At 43.7% G+C, this 17,745-nt stretch overlaps 2 protein-coding genes across 3 annotated transcripts in view; one reads left to right on the top strand and one right to left on the bottom strand.

Moving 5' to 3' along the window:
• Positions 1-17,745, bottom strand: part of macrod1 (mono-ADP ribosylhydrolase 1) — a 110,542-nt gene that overhangs the window by 37,765 nt on the left and 55,032 nt on the right. For both annotated transcript variants that reach the window (XM_047585511.1, XM_047585509.1), the window contains exon 4: positions 9,424-9,453. In XM_047585511.1, coding sequence (XP_047441467.1) covers positions 9,424-9,453 — 30 coding nt within the window. The remainder of the gene's footprint in view (positions 1-9,423; positions 9,454-17,745) is intronic.
• Positions 15,988-17,745, top strand: part of flrt1b (fibronectin leucine rich transmembrane protein 1b) — a 34,449-nt gene continuing 32,691 nt past the window's right edge. The window contains exon 1 of the mRNA XM_047585505.1: positions 15,988-16,122. The gene's annotated coding sequence lies outside the window, so the exon portion shown is untranslated. The remainder of the gene's footprint in view (positions 16,123-17,745) is intronic.

Raw genomic sequence — 17,745 nt, 5'->3', positions numbered from 1 at the left:
ACTGTATACGAACCAGCTGTTAGAGCGGTGTGTTTTGGCAAACCGAGTACCTCCAGGCAGGGGTCTGGTTTTATCTGCACGTTATTGTGTTAAGTTGGCATATCACATGCGGCGTCGAGCTGTGGTGTGCGATGTCAAGCTGTGCCATGTTGGACTGGGCCGCGCTGTGAGGGAAGCACAAGTGCGAGGGTGTGACAGGCGAGCACCGAACACTGGCTACCTCCTCGGGCTGCAGGCTCAAATGCACGAGTGCGTGCATGTAGCCGACATGTTGCGCGTGCGTGCGTTTGTACGTCAGAGCATATGTGTCACCGGGCACGCTGTTTGTGTGTGTATTTTTGCGTGTACGTGCAAGCGTGTGTGATGAGTCCTTGAGGTGACACACACACACACACACACACACGAACACGCAGCACATACTAACTTTGAAGCAGCCCAACTCTGAAATAGAGAACGGGTGTGATAAGAGATGGGAAGGAGAAGGAGGGAGGAGGGAGGGAGGGGAATAAGGGAGAGCAGCAGATGTAAAAATAGTCTGGAGGGAGATAAGAAAAACCGGCAAGAAAAACAGGACCAAAAGAAAAAGAAATGGAGATTGAACTGAAACATAAACCAACAATATCCTTTGTTTTGTTCCACGCTTGATGTTTGCCAGACACGAGTTTGTGTATGTGCATGCATGTCCCCGGTCCTATTAAATGGACCGCATAGTCCTGAGCGACAGCTTTTTTTTTTTTTTTTTCTTTAACCTAATCTCACACATACACAGCGGTAATGTAATGCATGGACACAGCTGATAAACACACACACACACACACTGGTGCACATAACCACGTTAAATACAGGTGAGATTCGAAGTAAAACGTTCATTTCGCATTTGAGCAACATCTATGGACACACGTTACCACAAAGGATGTTAAACTGTTGATCCCTGCACATTACCCCGACCCACACACACCTGATTAATGCGTTGTTTGTTCGGCCTGATGTATTTGTTCCTTTATATCAGGGACAGGACAAGAAGAGTGGTCTATAATGTAATTTGACAGCCTTGGTGCTAAGGTGGTTGCCTGACTGTCGTGGGTGAAGTACTGAACAGGCCGGTCGGGTTTAAGCCACTGATCCACAGCCTTTGTATGAAGTGGCCATTACCATGAATCACGCGACGGCGCGACAAAGAGACACAAAAGGGTACGAAAGAGATCTTCCTCAATATGACAATGTCCTGAGAATCCTTTTGGTGTTTAAGTATTTTGCGGTCACAACTGGCTTATCAACCTTTTTAAATGGTGAACGAGGACAAACTGTGGCCAACACATCTCGCCCTGTTAGCTGCAAATGGCCTAATTTTAACAGGCGCCATATTCGCATGAAGCACGCTTTGTCAAAACCGAGATGAGAAGAGTGGTGCTGAATGTGCCTCTGTCTGGACACAGTCTGAGCGTGCTGAGTATGGTTAATAAATATCCAGCACATACACACACACACATATATATATATATATATATATATACATATATAAAATGCAGCCTCCCCATGACGTCCACCTCTCTAATGCGGAGCGGCTATCCCTCACGCTGCCTTCACTCCAGACAGACCACGTTAGCCTTCTATCAGACTGTGGTAACTTCTGACTCCGTGGGAGCCGGTGTAATAGCCCAGCGTGAGCACTGCATGCTACTCAATAGACTCAGACACTGTTCTGTCACTTCAGCGCGGCCAGAAATATGAAGGGAGAATTCACGAGCAGAGGGGAGTGCAAATGAAAGATGCGTTTGAAGTAAAGCTGCTCCAGCAGTACTCTGTCAGTGCAGGCACACACGCAGGTGTACCAGAGCTCAAGGATGGCCCGCGACCGAGAGCGTCAATATTATCTATTACTCCTACAAAACAATATCAGCAGAGTTCATCTGGGCATGCTGCAAAAGGCAAAAAGACTTAATTAAAATCCATTTTTCTTCATGAAGTACTACATTTTTTTTTGGAATGAGTCGAAAAAAGGAATAATCCGGTCTTGTTTTCAGTGCTTTTTTTCTGTGGTGTAATGATGTTCTTTATTTGCCGACTGTACCTGTAATGTGGTTGTGACTCAGTGTAATATCTCATCAGTGAATGGATGAATCGTGCGACACTTTGTGTGGATGTTTATGGTCCCTAGAGAATAAACTGTAATCCACCACCACCTGGCTGACAGTTAATGTTAATTACTATAACGTTGGTTGAACTTTTCTGGTACTTGAATGCTTTTTAAGAACATAAAACAAACATAAGTAATAGTAATTCCATTAGCGATACGATTAGCAAGTTAACATGATTATCGAATGAATTCACTGTTCAGGAGGTTGGGGTGTTATAGTTTAGGTAGGGCATAGGCCTTCAACAGGGGGTCCTTGACCCCTACGGGATCTGTGGAGGTACTGCAGGGGAGGTCGCTAAAGCTTTGGTTGATTAGACATTTTCTCTCTCTATATATATGCATTTTAATTTTCACGAATTTAAATTTATTTAAATACACATTAACTTGAATCCAACACATTTTAGTAAAGGGATAAATGGAGGCAGAAGGTGTTATCTTTCAGTCAACACTTCACTCATGCAGTGATACAGGAAATGTCTCAACAAAGCGCTGCAGCAGCAGAGACCTGTCAATCTAAGCCACCTGTACACAGTAGGCCCCGGCCCCATCGCTGCTGAGCCAATCACGAGGCCGCATATTATACACTGAGTCTGTCAGGTTCCCCACAATTGGCCGAGAGCCTGTTCAGTACCCAGGCGAAATCCCAGACGCGCGCTGCAACGTTAGCAGAAGAGAAGCTAACAGTACATGGTATATATAGGTATGTGTATGTTTACGGCAGATACACGGCCACCGTTCTGTTGCACATGTTTGGAAGAAAAAAAAGAATATTTGAACCTGTGTATTATCTGAATAGCTTAATATTGAATGCAAAATGATCATATTATGTATTTATAAATAGCACAAGGCTGAATGTAGAACACATATGGTAGGTAGGGGGTCCCTACTTAATGTCTCATCAGTTCCTTGACCTGAAAAATGTTGAAGACCCCTGGTTAAGGGTTTATTTTAGTTGGAATCTTCAATTAGATCCTAAATATTACAGCTATTTTATCAGTGTTGAAGGGATGCCTTCATTTAAACGTTCATTAGCATTTAGCTCAAATAAAGCCTCATTGAGCCTGTAGAAAGGTCCAAAACGACTCCCTGCGAAAGATTCTGCTGTGAGCCAGATTTCATTCGGCCATTTTGTCTTCCAAACATTATATAATAAATTGGGAGTGATTTAAGGCTAAAATTAGCTTCCCTTTCTGTCAAATTCCACCAGTATAGCGGCTTGTAACTTGTGCAGTGCATCTCTAATGTGCTTATTAAATGTGTACGGTTCTATTATCTTTGCAGAAAATCAATTTCCCTATGGAATTAATAAAGCCAAACTCACAATGCCTCATTATACAGTACAGTGTGTTGGTATTGATGCGTCCCTCATTTAGACATCGAGACAGGGGGAAGCCCTTACCAAATGAGCATCAGTGTGGTGTCAAAGGATACTTGTTGTTCATCCTCCACTGACTCCACCGCATGCAAATGGTGCACCTGAGCTACTCAACAATCAGCAATAATTGGCTACACCTAATGCCACCGATAGACGTCAACAGATTATAATGAATTAGTCATGAATATAATTTATATTGCAAGGCACTTATAAAAAAAAAAAGGCGCGTCAAACTCATTTCTACAGTTTTTTAAAAAACAACATTCATTATTTAGCCTTCATTAACATACAAAATATCACATCAACGGTTTCTGCGACTGCAGCTCGCTCTTCCGGGGAATGGGAGGCGAAAAAACAATGGCGAGATGAAAAGACACACAAAGACAGAGAAAGACGAGCTGTGGGGATTGAAGAGCACAGTTGGACAAAGAGAAATGGGTTTGGAAGGGGATCAAGTGTAAAATAAATAAATAAATGAATGAAATAAAATAGGGTGTGTAGGTGAAAAGAAGAGAAGTTGGTGAGGCTACAAAGAAAAAGGGAAAAGATGAATGTTGGGCGGGTGGCGGGAGGAGAATGGATTATAAGGGGGCCGTGCACGGATGGGTGCAGGAAGGGGGTAGAAATGAATGTTTTGGCTTCTTTAGCCCAGTGACCAGCCAGCTACGGTGTGCAGGAGGCTGACCAGTTTGGGTGTTATCGCGTCTCCTCCACAGGCTCTATATTGACTGGCTCTGGGGGAGACAGAGGGGGGACATAGGGGGAGCTGCGAAGTGATAATTGGCGATATGCTTACCTGGCGAGGAGCCTGCAACCCTCAGCAGGGCACACACACACACACACACACACACACACACACACACACACACACACACACACACACGCTTGCCTGCAATGTTATATGCCAGGACAGGCTTTACCTCCTGCAAACCCCAACCGCCCACACACGCACAGGAAAAATACACACAGGTAGATTGACATTAGAGTAAAACCAATCCTGAAGTCTCTCCTATGGAATACTAATGCGGCTGCCCTTGCCAGCTGACCTCTTATAGGCCAAACGGGCTGTCGGTCAAACTAATGGGGCGGAACGCTGGCATATTGCTTTCCCACAATCCCTCAGCAGAGCCGGGACACTCATTTACTTCAGTCAGCTTGTTGCCAAGGCAACATTTAGGATGGGTCTGGTAGTGGATGGACGCACAAACATGCACACAGCTTCATACACACACACACGCGGCTCTACATGCGCGCGTTTACACACAAACTTCAACGCACATTCACAGAAAAACACAGTTCGACCTGTTAAATGCTGCTATGAACTTACCCCCACACAGACACAGACACAAACACGACTGTTGCTACCGGCAGCCAAAAAAGACAAATTTATGTATGCAGCTGATACACAGACAGCGCTGTCTGCTTGGGGAAGGTACACTAAGTGCTTTTTGCCTCTTGTCTCATCTGCACGCCCCAAAACCAATCTTCTTCTCTCTGCCTTCATTCACAATACATGCTCCCTTGTTCATTTGTTCTGAAAGGCAAGCAGACAAGCCTATTCTCCGCCTGCATTTTTCTCCTCATCCAGACAAGGAGAAAGCAGAGAGAGGGCTGCAGACACGCAAGGACCGCAGCCGAGAGCCCAGCGCAGGGTATCATACCCCATCCCCATTCTTGAGAATTGATTATAGATGTCAGCTCACACAGACTCGCCCTGGCTTTTCAGCTCTGCGAGGATTTTGTTCTTTTTTTTTCTTTTTTTTTTCCCCCCTACCAAATTAAAATATGTAAGTGAATGAAATTTTAATTGGGGACGGTGCTCGTCTTTTGAGGAGTGAGTCTGGATGCCTTGCAACACCTAAACCAATCATGTGCAGTCAGTGTCTTTTTAGTGGCTGGTTCATATCCTGTGTGCTCAGTCCCCACAGACCAGGAGCAGGATCTCTGGTATCAGCCGCATGTGTCTCTGTTTGATCAGGAAGTTGTTATTATAAAAGAAGTGCAGCACACGGTGGATTTGAAGGATAACGTCGCTTACGAATGGTTTACGGTTACAGTGCGAGATAGTTTCAGAATTTTCCAAGTTTATCTTTATAAAATACTCAAAAGCACAAAAAGTGTTTTTGGTTGGTGGCTGTGATCACTCCTCGTGTCTGAGGCTCAATTACCAGCCAGGCATATTGAACCGGGGCCCTGAGAGAACAGCCACCGCAACAACTCACCTGTGATGTGTTCTTTGAAAGCGAGCCTGGGAATGTGTCGCACTAAAGCGCAGCATCATTCACACAATACGGCAGATTTTTTACCCCATCTTGAGCGCTGTCTAGCCAAAACTCAGTTTCAGACTCTTCCACCATTTTAGTTTTGGGATTACAGGTCGCATATTCCTGTTATCACACAGAGAAAGCTACGTGGAACTAGAGCATGGAAACAACTCCACACACTGGACTGAATAGAGGATTATTAGAGGCCATGTTCCTGCTCATGCTGGCCATGAAACAACCGCTTCACATAGTGACAACACAGTTTCAAAGAGGAAAAAATCCATGCTCAACATTTGAAGCATAGCTCATATTATCGGAGTTACTTCGGCAAGGAAACAATGTTTATAGATCAGTTCATAAAGCCAATTTGTGATTAAGGGACCTGGGTAGACACCACAGATTCAGCAGTCCAATAAACTGGATCAGTACCAGGCTGATGGTGTCCGTACTAAGCAGGTTGGGTATCAGCCAGATGTGTCCGGTCCACTTTAAATACAATAGTAATAAAGTCATTGTCATAAGTGGCAGCGTTTCCTCTTCCACCAGTTACATTCATTCAGACACTGGCTCGTGGTTTTAAGGGCAACAGCAATTTGTTAGCAATTCATTTGCTCAGTATCAGCAGATACGCCGAGCTGAGGCATCAGTGCTGATACTGGTAAGATCAGTGCATCCCTAGAAGATGCCCACTTAATTTAACTAACTCACCGTCTGCTGGAGCCTCATATAAGTTAATAGCGCATCTGAGCAGAGAACGAAGACGGCGCCGGCGCGGCATGTTAATACAGAGACCCTCGACAATTGCAGACAGGAGGTTAAAATCTATCTAAAGTTCAACCGACTAATGTCAGAGGAGGCAAGAGTGTGTGTAGAATACCTCCATGTAAATGATACCTGACTGAGGAAGGAAGGCATCTGCTCAGATTTTATATCTAAGCAGCTCAGGGTGACATTTCCCTTCCAATCACGATGTTTTTTGGCAACCTGAAGGCAGCAGGAACGAGCCGTGAATCGCCCTTAAATTGATTTTTGATTCATTTGCACACAGTTGCACAGGTCCACTGGTTCAGGAGCAACAAAAGCATTAATTCTGAGTCATGTTTTGGCCACCTGAAAAAAAACAATTTAATATTCATTCTATTATAAGCGCGTTTGGTCTCTTCCGCCTGTTCTGTCTAAAAAAGGTAGTCTGAGGAGTAGGTTGTCCTGAGGATAACCAATCACTTATGCAGCTACAAATTACAAGAGTATGAGAGTAAACCAGAACAGGAAATCCGCGCACCACAACAGCTCAAGTGAAGGAAGCAATCAAGCTTAAAAACGCTGAGGAGAGATTCAGATTCAGGTGATAATTCTCCGAAAATTAATCCCAACGTGAATTATCCTCATGCAGCGTCGCATAGAGTGTAGCAGAGTAGGTGTTAAACTGTCCTGACAACTTCCAGGGTTGTACTCCAAATGAAATAGGACACTGCTGTTCTCAACCTTGAGGAGTATTTACTGTGTTTAGAGATGTAGTAAATATTTTTGGCTTCTCATCCCTATGGATTGCTTGAGTTTAACTGAGGGCTGATGATATTTGTGTGGAGGACGCAGACCTGCGGAAAAACACTTCAATGCGTCACACATCCCGAAGGTACGCACTGACATATGGTGACCTAGAAGAAGGAGAAGAAGAAGAATCTGTCCTAGCTCAAATTTTAATGGTATTCGTCAAAAAAAAATAAAAAATAAATCAAACTTAATGATAAATATAAATGTTTACATATATATAAATATACGGTGTGGCTGATGAAACCTCCACACCTCCAAACCTCCACTTTTAAAAATCGAAATCCAAGCGAAAATGTTGAAATAGCAGATAAGCTCGGAAATAAATGAGCAACCGGAGCCAGTGGACATGAAAAAAGGTTAATTTCCTGCCCTTGAATTTGTTGTTGATGCGCCGCCTGAGCTCAGCACTCCTCCAGATTGAAGTGCGAAAACAATGTCGGCAGGTGTGCGTTTGATCTAAGTGAATGACATTTACCCAGGTACCCTTGAGACTGAGTGGTAAAGCACTGTAAAGACCTTTTGTTGCCTCACCTGAGGAAAAAAAAAAAAAAAAAACAAGTCACTAAAAGATAAAATGAATGAACGCACGGTTACTCGGTGCAGAGTGTGATCCTGAAAAATGATGTATACCCAATGATTTTTTTAGTGTGTGTGTGTGTGTGTTTTTTCCCCCACTCGGCTCCTCGACTCCCAAACACTACTGGACCTTTATTGCTTTCGTCTTTCTTGTCTTCTCGCTCCAAGCACCACTTCTCTCCTCTCTTGTTTGTTCCATTCCCCCCTCACCCTTAGCTCTAATTAACACCTACTCTAGGCTCTATCTGCCTTAGCAAACCCCCAAGGACAGAGCTGGAAGGAGAGACATAGGGAAGAGAGGGAAATAAATACAGTAAGAGAGCAGTCAACTAAGGGAAAGAAAAAAAAAGAGTGACATGGAAACAGAAAGGAAAGATGTGTGTTGGATATGCAGCCTCTGTATTATGTGTATTTAATATTACCAAACATCAACGGGCTTCACACAGGCACTAATGCACACAATGAAGTGCACCAGAGAGAATGCATTTCTAAAGCCGTCAGACTTCAGGAGAACATCGAACGATCCTCGATTTCTTGACTGAATTTCTGCGTGGGTGTGTGTCTGAAGCCACAGGAAAGAAAAAAAAAAGAAAAAAAAAAGCGCGCGCATCCATTTTCATGGCTCGAGCCTCAGCTGGTGTTTATCAGTAAGGGAGGAGCCGGCGAGCACGGGGACACCGAGGACTTCGACAGATCATTTCAGGCACGCAAATGCACTGTTATAAACCCACGTATGAATGCACACGCACGCCAACATACACCCAGTATTTCACCGTGGACACTGGCTAGGGGAAAAAAAAAAAGAAAAGAAAAAGAAAAAAGCAGCAGCATGCGTACACATACAAATTGGATGGTCTTAAATGGCAGCGAAAGTGAGTCGGCCTGAGAGCCCAAACCAAGACAAAGAAAACAACCACAGGCAAATGCATCAGCACCTGAATTTGCAAGCATTAACAAATACACACACGCAAAAAGTGGGTGTGTGCGTCTTAGTGAACGTGGCCACTGCATTAGTCGTACAGATTTATTACAAGTATCGATTAACCGCGGACGTCCAACATCACGCGCACAAAGCAAAGCACTGAGTCAACAATACACTGAAAAATGACTGTTTATATCCACAGCACTCCAAAGCCATAAATTATTAACTATTGACTTCGCACCTGCGCGCACAAACACACAGAATCGCGGGCAGACAGACACACACTGAGCAGCATGCAAAAGCACCTTGAACACCTGCCACAACAAAGAGCTACCTGCCACCAAACGCAGGGAGAAATACAGGCCGACGGCGCACGGGCACATAAAACACAGACGCGCGCTATTTTTTTTTGGCTGGTAAATTGCATTGCATCATCTGATTAAAGGACGCGCAACATTTTTAAATTATTTGGTGTCCACAGAGGACTATTTGCACCACAAAGCTGTGCCATTAATAACAGCTGAGGCCTGCGAGCGTCCTGGCAGGCGGACACAAACCTACCCAAGGAAAAAGGATCAGACAGGTTGAGGCTTACCTCCACCACCGCCGAGCAGGGTCTTGTTGGCTGAAAGAGAGATAAGAAAGAGGAAATAATTAGGAATATAACTGAATGGACAACTTAATGAATGTGGCTCAAGGCGGCTTCGCAGACAGAGCTGAAACAGTAAACCTCTCCCACCGCGGACATTTTGATTTATCGCACGAAGAAAAGCACAGGTGTATTTATGATGGCTGCAGTCCACATCGGACGGGCTCACTGTTTACCGGGACACCATTAATAAACCTGTCCTAACTGGGACAAGTCAAAGTGTCTGCCATGAAAAGGGTCTGTAAAACGGTGAATCGAGGAGTGGACGGGTGAAAAATAATCATTTGAATCCATGGAAAATACGCTCTATAGTAATATATTCTCTGTTAATATATTCCGAGCTGAATTTCTCTGAGCTTAACTGGACCTTCTGTCAAACAAAACCACAAAGTACACGTGAAATGTATGAATAACGAACAGATTCCTCAAGTGTTTTGTTTCATTGTTTTCACATTTTCTCGTCGTCCCTTCAGAATCTAAAAATGGTCCAGGATTCTCACCACATTAATGATTCAATTGTGCACCAGTCAACGACTGTGTGTTTTTTTTGCCTCTCACATAAATCTTTTTTTTTTTATTTTCATTTTATTTTATTTAGTTCCACTCCACATTTTTTCCCCTGGTTCCCTCCCTGCGGCGGCTCTGTGCGCCCCACGGACGGCCACACCACAGTCTGAAGACCACTGGATCAATCAATAATGAAAATAACTGTTGGCTGCAGCCCTAATAACAATGTGCACAAAAAGAAGTATCGACTAATCAGGGTCCCATAGGCGCTGTATCTAATCCGTGTGTAACCAGCAATTTAGAAAACAATTAGTTCATTAAGTGATCAGCCAATCAACAGGAGAGAGATTGGTAAATACAATAACAATGAATTAATCACTAGTTTCTCTGATGTGAGGATTAATCGCTGGTCTGGCTTCATAAGTTTTGAATTATTGGTCAAACAAAAAACAGTGGAGTCCCTGTAAACCCCTGTTGTATTCTGGCATATCAGAAGATAAGTTTGGACATTGGATTTCAATATGTGTTGAATCATTGCGGGAAAAAAAAATGTACTCATGCACACCACTGGATGTCCTCCAACCAATCAGCCATTTTTGTTGTAAACAGAAGTGGAGCTCAGATGACACGTACGACCCCGTCCCTGTCACGGTTTCCGTCCATCCCCGCATGAAGCCGGCCCAAGTGATCGGATTAGCCCGGCAGGTCTTTGATGGAGCACAATCAGTTCCTAACAGAGTGACTCCAGACCAAATGTACGCTGCAACACTTTTGAAGGGGGAAAGTCTGGCTTACAGGCTGACAGGCCTGTCATCTTTACTTTTTCTCTCTTTCTTCTCATTCTCAATCTTCTACAACCGCTTGTCCCTGGGGCCTGTCCCAGCTGTCACTGGGCTGGAGATGGGGTCCGCCTCGGACAGGTCTCCAGTCTATCACAGGGCTAACACAGACAGAGAGACAGACGACCAATCACACTCACACCTACGACCAATTAAGAATCACTAATGAATCTAATGAGCCAGAGTATCTGGAGAGAACCAGGAGAGAACATGCAAACTCTGTTCTTTATTTTTTTCCCCACATATGTGATGCAAACTAAACAAGCAAGCAACAGATGAATCAATAACAAAATATTACTATGGTTATTAGTTGCAGACTTAACCGCTACTATTTTTAAGGTCACTGCCAAGTTCAAGATCCTGTCAGTAGGTTTGACTGATTTGCTAACCTCTCAAATATTGCTAATATAGTTTTATCAGATGTATAGATATTTCCCTGTCGTCCACCGGCGTCACTGGAGATGACCCAGGGAACCATGCAACCAGTTAATTTGAAGTCCATCTTCCTCAAAGTGAAGACTCTTGTGACAAGATTTTAACAGAATTATGGGATATCTCAAGACGAGACTTTACGAGAATCACAGCTCATTTGCAAAACACCTTACAACAGAAACACCTACGAAGCACAAATGTACTGTGACAGAAATGTCACTTTTATTTAGCAAAATCTGTGCAAACAGCCATTATACAGATTCTGATGAATTAATGGATATATTAATTGTTTGGCCAACTATTTTGATGACTGATTAAAAGTCTCAGCTGCCAAGAAGAAACACATAACATTCTACCTTGATTATTTAAAATTTCTAATTTACATGCTAATGTAAATTAGAATATTTTTGAATTTTGGACTGGTGGTCAAACAAACAGTATTTGAGGAAATTACCTCATGAGAAAGTGTTTCAAGCGTCCCTCAGCCAATATGTCTTTCAAAATAATAAAAACCACGATAATAATAATAATAACGCCTCGTCAGTCCACATGAGTTCAGAATTTCCTCCTTTGTGCTACCGAATGCGTGTGTAGGTTTTCTCCACGGGGATAATAATTATCTCATCTTAGGTGTGCTCTCGAGAAACTCAAGTCTTCAAAGACTTAATCAAGTTGAACATTTGGGTGGAAATAATAATAAAAATAAAAAATAAAAAAAAGACTTGAGGCTTTTGCTTATGTTTACTTGCTGGAAAGAAAGTGTGTCTCCACATTTGTCCTTCAGAACATAATTTGTTACTGGTGTCAGCATTTCTCAACAGGAGTGGCTCTCAATCCAAGTCCTCGGGGCTCGCAGTACTGCTGGTTTTGCCAACCAGTGAGTTAATTGCATTCACCTGGCATTGCAGGTGTAACTCTGCCCCTGATTAGATGGATAGAATAAGAAGCAGCGGGCTGCGAGCTCCATCAATGAAAACCAAGAGGCACATCGCATTAAGAATGAACAACTTAACTGCACGCAAAGCTGATGAATAAACCCGTGCTGAGGCTATAGTCAGAAGATAATAAACAACTCTGTGTGAATAAATGGACAGGAAATACGGTTCAATTTGTTTTTTAGGTATAAAAAAAAAGTCAATCACAAAGCAACTTTCTACCTGGATAACAAGGAGTTGGTTGTTACTTAAATAAAATAACAACATAATGAGCTCTTTTTTTGTTTTTTTACAGCAAGACAAACGCTGAATTAATGTTAGCAGCCTGGCTGGCCACTGTGTCCCAAATCATTACCTTCCCCACTTGAATCAAGTCAATGCATACAGTTAAATGGTTTAAATTGCTGGCAGGGTGATAAGGCTGGATGGGGCTGCTTTTGACAGTATAAGTTTTTTTTCTCACCCGCATATCTGTTGAACGGGAGGAAGCAGCAGCGTTAGCCCGAGGACATCTCCAAACTCCAACCTGACCATGAACACCATGTTTTTCTTGCAGCAGATTTCCACCGTTTGGATAATCAGATAAGCACATAATCGGTCCGAGAGTCACGGAGTTACGTAAGAGCAAAAAGAGGAGTGTCTCTCGTTTTATTTACCCCTCGACGGTAGATATCGTGGCTTCTTGGATTGTCCATGAAAGAAGTGGGTTTTAGACCGAATAAGAGAAACCACATCCCACAGATGTCCTTCGCTCTCAGGGATCCTCTACCCCTCTTAACATTTTCACCATCCTCCTTTGCCTCATTAATGGTAAATACCACTTACTTTCAGCCTTTTAACACGCTACACTTCTCTGTATTTGTGATTTACTCCCTCACTAACATCTCCCAGAGTGAACGTGTCCACCCTCTAATTTGAAATGTGAGCTCCGTACAGTATTCTTAGACTGTTTAGTGTGACAGTGTTGGTGCTATTCGAGGAGCACGGAGAGCTGATGGATCTTATGATGAACTTTAATGAAGCTTACTCGGATGTAAAACCTCAGACAAATAAATTGTCTCCATTAAGTCTCCCATTCATCCTGTGCTAATTAGCTGCAGGCTGTGCGTCAGGGTTATATCACATACTGGGTCTTGTTAATTCTTGTTGGTGTGGACTAACACGCCCCAGGCCATATGAAGTCCTGAGTAATCAAAGGTTTCTTTTTTCGAAGAAAGAAAAATTCTGACTTGACAAAACAGGAAGCGGCTCTGACACAAAGCACTGAACCGAAGCCACAGTCATCACAAGGAGGCTGGCGGTGGAGTGAAACAGTGAGCCCATCGGAGACATCGGGGTTTTTCTCACTTCTTCTTCACCTCTTAGTAACTCTGAGCTAGTTTCAAACCAGTGATTGACTAAGTGGGGCTCTGTTAAAACATACACCTGCAATGATTGATTTTTCTGAGCCACGCGGGGCAGCAACTACAAGATGTGAACAGAACTCTTTTAAGCTGCGATGGTGAACTTGTCAGCGTTGCTTATTTCCACCTTTGTGAAAGTCCAATATTCATTTTCGTTGAGCTCTGTTTTTGTAATCATTCGCTCCTTTGGGAAATATTAGACTCTGTAGCTGCTAAACGTTCCAGTATGCTCACCGGTTAGCTGCAAACTGTCCGATATCTGGTGCTGACCGAGCAACTACAGTACAGCGGGGCTGCGACACGCCGGCCGCGTGGTTAGGGCGCTTTCAAATACTGTCACCAACAATCATCACAAATACAAAATGATGGAAAAGTCTGTAAGTTAGACAAAGAGCTGATTATCCATCAGTTTACCTGAGACTAATTATAAAAATAGCTTGAAAACCTGAAAACTGTATTAAAGCCAGACAACGTGTTTAACATATAACTTGAACTGAAGCTTTGAAATTATGTCCAGTAATGTCATCATCATAAGTCCAAGCGGAGCAGGATTCACCGGGAAATGGTGAAACTTCTCCAGTCCCCCCCCCCCCCCCAAAAAAAAAAAAAAGTGACTTCATTCCCTTCTGCATTACCAAGTCTGGCATTAGTCTGTGAAACTTCTTTTTTTCCTCAGAGAGACAGACACCGAAACCAGACAATTGATATTTCAGATTGCTACAAATTATTGTCTGCAATCACGTTCCATTGTAGCTGTGAGATGCAACACTGTCTGTGCTTGGGCAGGTACCTTCGGAAACAAAACAAACATGACACCGAATGATAGTAAAACGGCCACCGTGACCGTGACTCTCTCTCCAGGTCCAAAAAAACGTCTGAAAGTGGTCTGGATGTGTATTTCTCTGCGAAGCCGTCGTTTTTATCTTTTATTCCCTCCAACTGTCACTGGTCGGGCGTACGACGAGAGCAACACCACGAGAGCCTCTGAGGAGAGAATGAAAGTGTGGGCCGCTATCTCCACAATCTAATGAATCAAGACAAAAAAAAAAAAAAAAAAGACGTGCAAAAGAAGACGAGGAGTTCTTAGAGCCGAGGCTCCGACGCAGATTGTTATAAAGACGGTTGCCTTCACACTAGACCAGAAAACACGACGTATGACCTACATCGTTTAAAGCACAGTGAACCCTTAAAATGCTCTTCTCTCTGTTTGTACAGCATCACACCATTTATCAGACACTAATGCGAGGTGGACTGCTTACCCTTCCTCCATGTTACAGTGTACTACTGGCAAACCATATATATATATATATACACACATCCAGTTTTCTTTGTTATTTTGTATTTCAGAGAAAGAGTGCCGAGTTCCTGCTCATCTTCCTTGTGACAGGAACATAATGCATCTTTACTCTGTCTCACTACTTTATCCCACTTGTAATCTTTATTCATGGGATTATATAATTATTTTGATTGTCTTATGTAAGGCACAATAGAGCTTTGATAAATTTTCAATGTCCGCATGTAATGGCCCACTGATGTTCTTCTCCGTGTGGACACATAGGTGCTTGAGACAGAACCTGCCTCTGAGCCCGGTGGGGAAACAAAGGCTTCAAAGCAACCAAAATACCCATGTGCATGCACGATCACGCAGTGGCAGAGATGTGGACACACACACACACATACACACACACACACACACACACACACACAAGCGCGCACACACTTTGCACGGGAGTGGAGGGGTGTGAACACCAAGGCGTGCGCGCACATACACTACACTTGCCAGCAGTCACGCACAGACGCACATACAAATGCAGACAGTCTCAGTGTTTGGGTAACCATGGCGACGGCAAAGCCCAAAGGTTTGTTACTGAAACCTAGTTAATTAGAGAGAGCAAGGAGGGGGGTGGGTGGGGGGGGGGGGGGGGGGGCATGGAGAGAGAGAGTAATGTCGATACTCGGGGGGGAAAGTGTTTCACCATCTGTTAGAACCCACGTGTACCCCTACCCACTCGTGTGTTTGTGTAGACTGGCCGTAGTTGTTGCATGGGCAAACACAACTCCCTCCTCCCATGGCGATGCAAACATGAAGGCCAACAGTTTCTTTTTCTTATTGGTATTAGATGACTAATTGGAATAGCTAATACCGAGCCACTAAATAAAGCATCTGCTGCCGAGACACACCAATTATCGAGTGGGGAAGGGATCAGGGTGATAAGTTATACAACTACACACGGAGCGAAGGGGGGAGAGAAGGGGGAGAGAAGGGAGGAGGGAGGGCAAGTTGACAGGGAGGGAGCGCGAGGGGAGGAGGAGGAGGAGAGCGAGGTGTCAGGGGACGGAGGAAGGGCTCGGGGAGGGGGAGAGAGAGAGAGAGGGAAAGAAGGAGGGAGGGGTGACGGAGGCTGAGTGAGCGAGAGAGACAGAGATGAAGTGAAAGAGACTTGAGGGTGGAGAAGGGAGACACAGGACTAAATTTGCTGGGAACATAAAACAGCAAGATGGAGTGTACTTCTTCTTCTTTCTTGGGAGGTAAGTAATCGCACTGAAGGGGGGGGGCTCGAGGGGGGGCACAGACGGAGAGGTCTGGATAGATTGATGCATCAGTGAAGGGCAGGAGCTAAATGCTTAAAACACGAGCAGACAGAAGAGGAAGAGGAGGTGGAGGTGGAGGAAGTTGGCTGTGTGTGACTAAAGAGAGGATACAAAGTCTCATTTGCTGCTTGGCTCAGGGTAAAAACTGGTGTTTAATCACCTGTGTGCGAAGTGAACATCTCCCTCTCTCTCTGGGATTATGTTAGAAGCCAGGACTAATGATGATGATGATGAAACAAGGCTAAAATCTACTTTACTTCCATGAAGTATTAAACCAGTCTTCTGTCTTTGATTTCTACGACCCTCCATCTTATTTTTCTTTCTCCCTGCGTCTTCTCCTCCTTATTCCCCAGGCCCCAGTGCAACCTGTTTGTGTATTCCTTGCTCTTTCTCCCCCCCCTCTCTCTCTCTCTCTCTCTCTCTCTCTCCCCCCTACCCACTTGTCCTAACCACCATTATACCTCTTTCAGGCATTTCATTTCTAGCCATCATGTGCTGGGTCCACTTGAGAACGCCAATCAATTTGCTGCCGTCCTCATGTTGAAAACAACAGTGTTGCTGATGCGGTGCAGGATAACCCCTTTATTTAATATTAAATAAGACCCGAGCGCACAAATAAATAAGACTTCGCCATTTCAACAGAGGAGGGATCATAGCTTAAATGTTATATTTATTTGACAATTTGAAGACTCTCTCCGAAAATATCCAAACCCAATAATCCAGAGAGATAAAATTATATTAAAAAAGGAGGGAATTTATTTTATTCCAGTTGCTTGTTTCTTGCACCTGTGTTTACAGTGTTTTATTGGTTTGCCTTTGCAAATCCAGCTGCAGAGTCTCACTCACTCTGAATGTGTTTTTAGGGCTCCTCGCAGTCTCATTCACACCTGTGCGCAACAAACACTCCACTCCAAAGTGTACATTAGTGCGAACTGATTTGGTGTTAAAGCAGATTTACAAGTGACGTGCGAGGAGGCTAACGATGCTAATTATCTGTACGTTCTTACCACACGCTCACACCTACGACACCAATATCCTGCAAAACAGTCGGCAGTCCCATGAATGCTTTTCAATTGATGCCAACGCAACTGGTGTAACAGATGACGGTGACCAGAGAACAACTTCATGCAAATGAGCAGTGGAGAAATGGCCAACTGAAGGCTGGAGGGATTTACTTTCCCCTTCTTCCCTCCCGTGTCTAGGGTTACTGGTGACAGCTGAAGACAGTTTGCATATTTTCTCAACAACTACACAGCGCAAACGGAAATAACCACAGTTGAGCAGGCGCATACGAGGGACTCGGTGGCAAACAACGAAGTCAGTCGAAGTCTAAAATTATGAAATCATCGAAATATATTTGAGGGAGACAAATATATTATATATATTATATATAACCCTGGCCGTTTTACTCTCAACAAGTGAGGCAAAAAAAATGTAGTGAAAGTTTTTAATTCCTTTTCTATCAAGGCTGCAATTCATATTTGGTCAAACCATTTATTTTAAATAACGTAATGTAATTCTTGAACTAATCAATTCAGAGAATGCTGAGAATTTCTGTTT

This window comes from Mugil cephalus, chromosome 5 (assembly GCF_022458985.1).
Source record: "Mugil cephalus isolate CIBA_MC_2020 chromosome 5, CIBA_Mcephalus_1.1, whole genome shotgun sequence".
Taxonomy (NCBI): Eukaryota; Metazoa; Chordata; class Actinopteri; order Mugiliformes; family Mugilidae; genus Mugil; species Mugil cephalus.
Note: the sequence above shows the minus strand (reverse complement) of the source record. Positions and strands in the feature narration are given on the sequence as shown.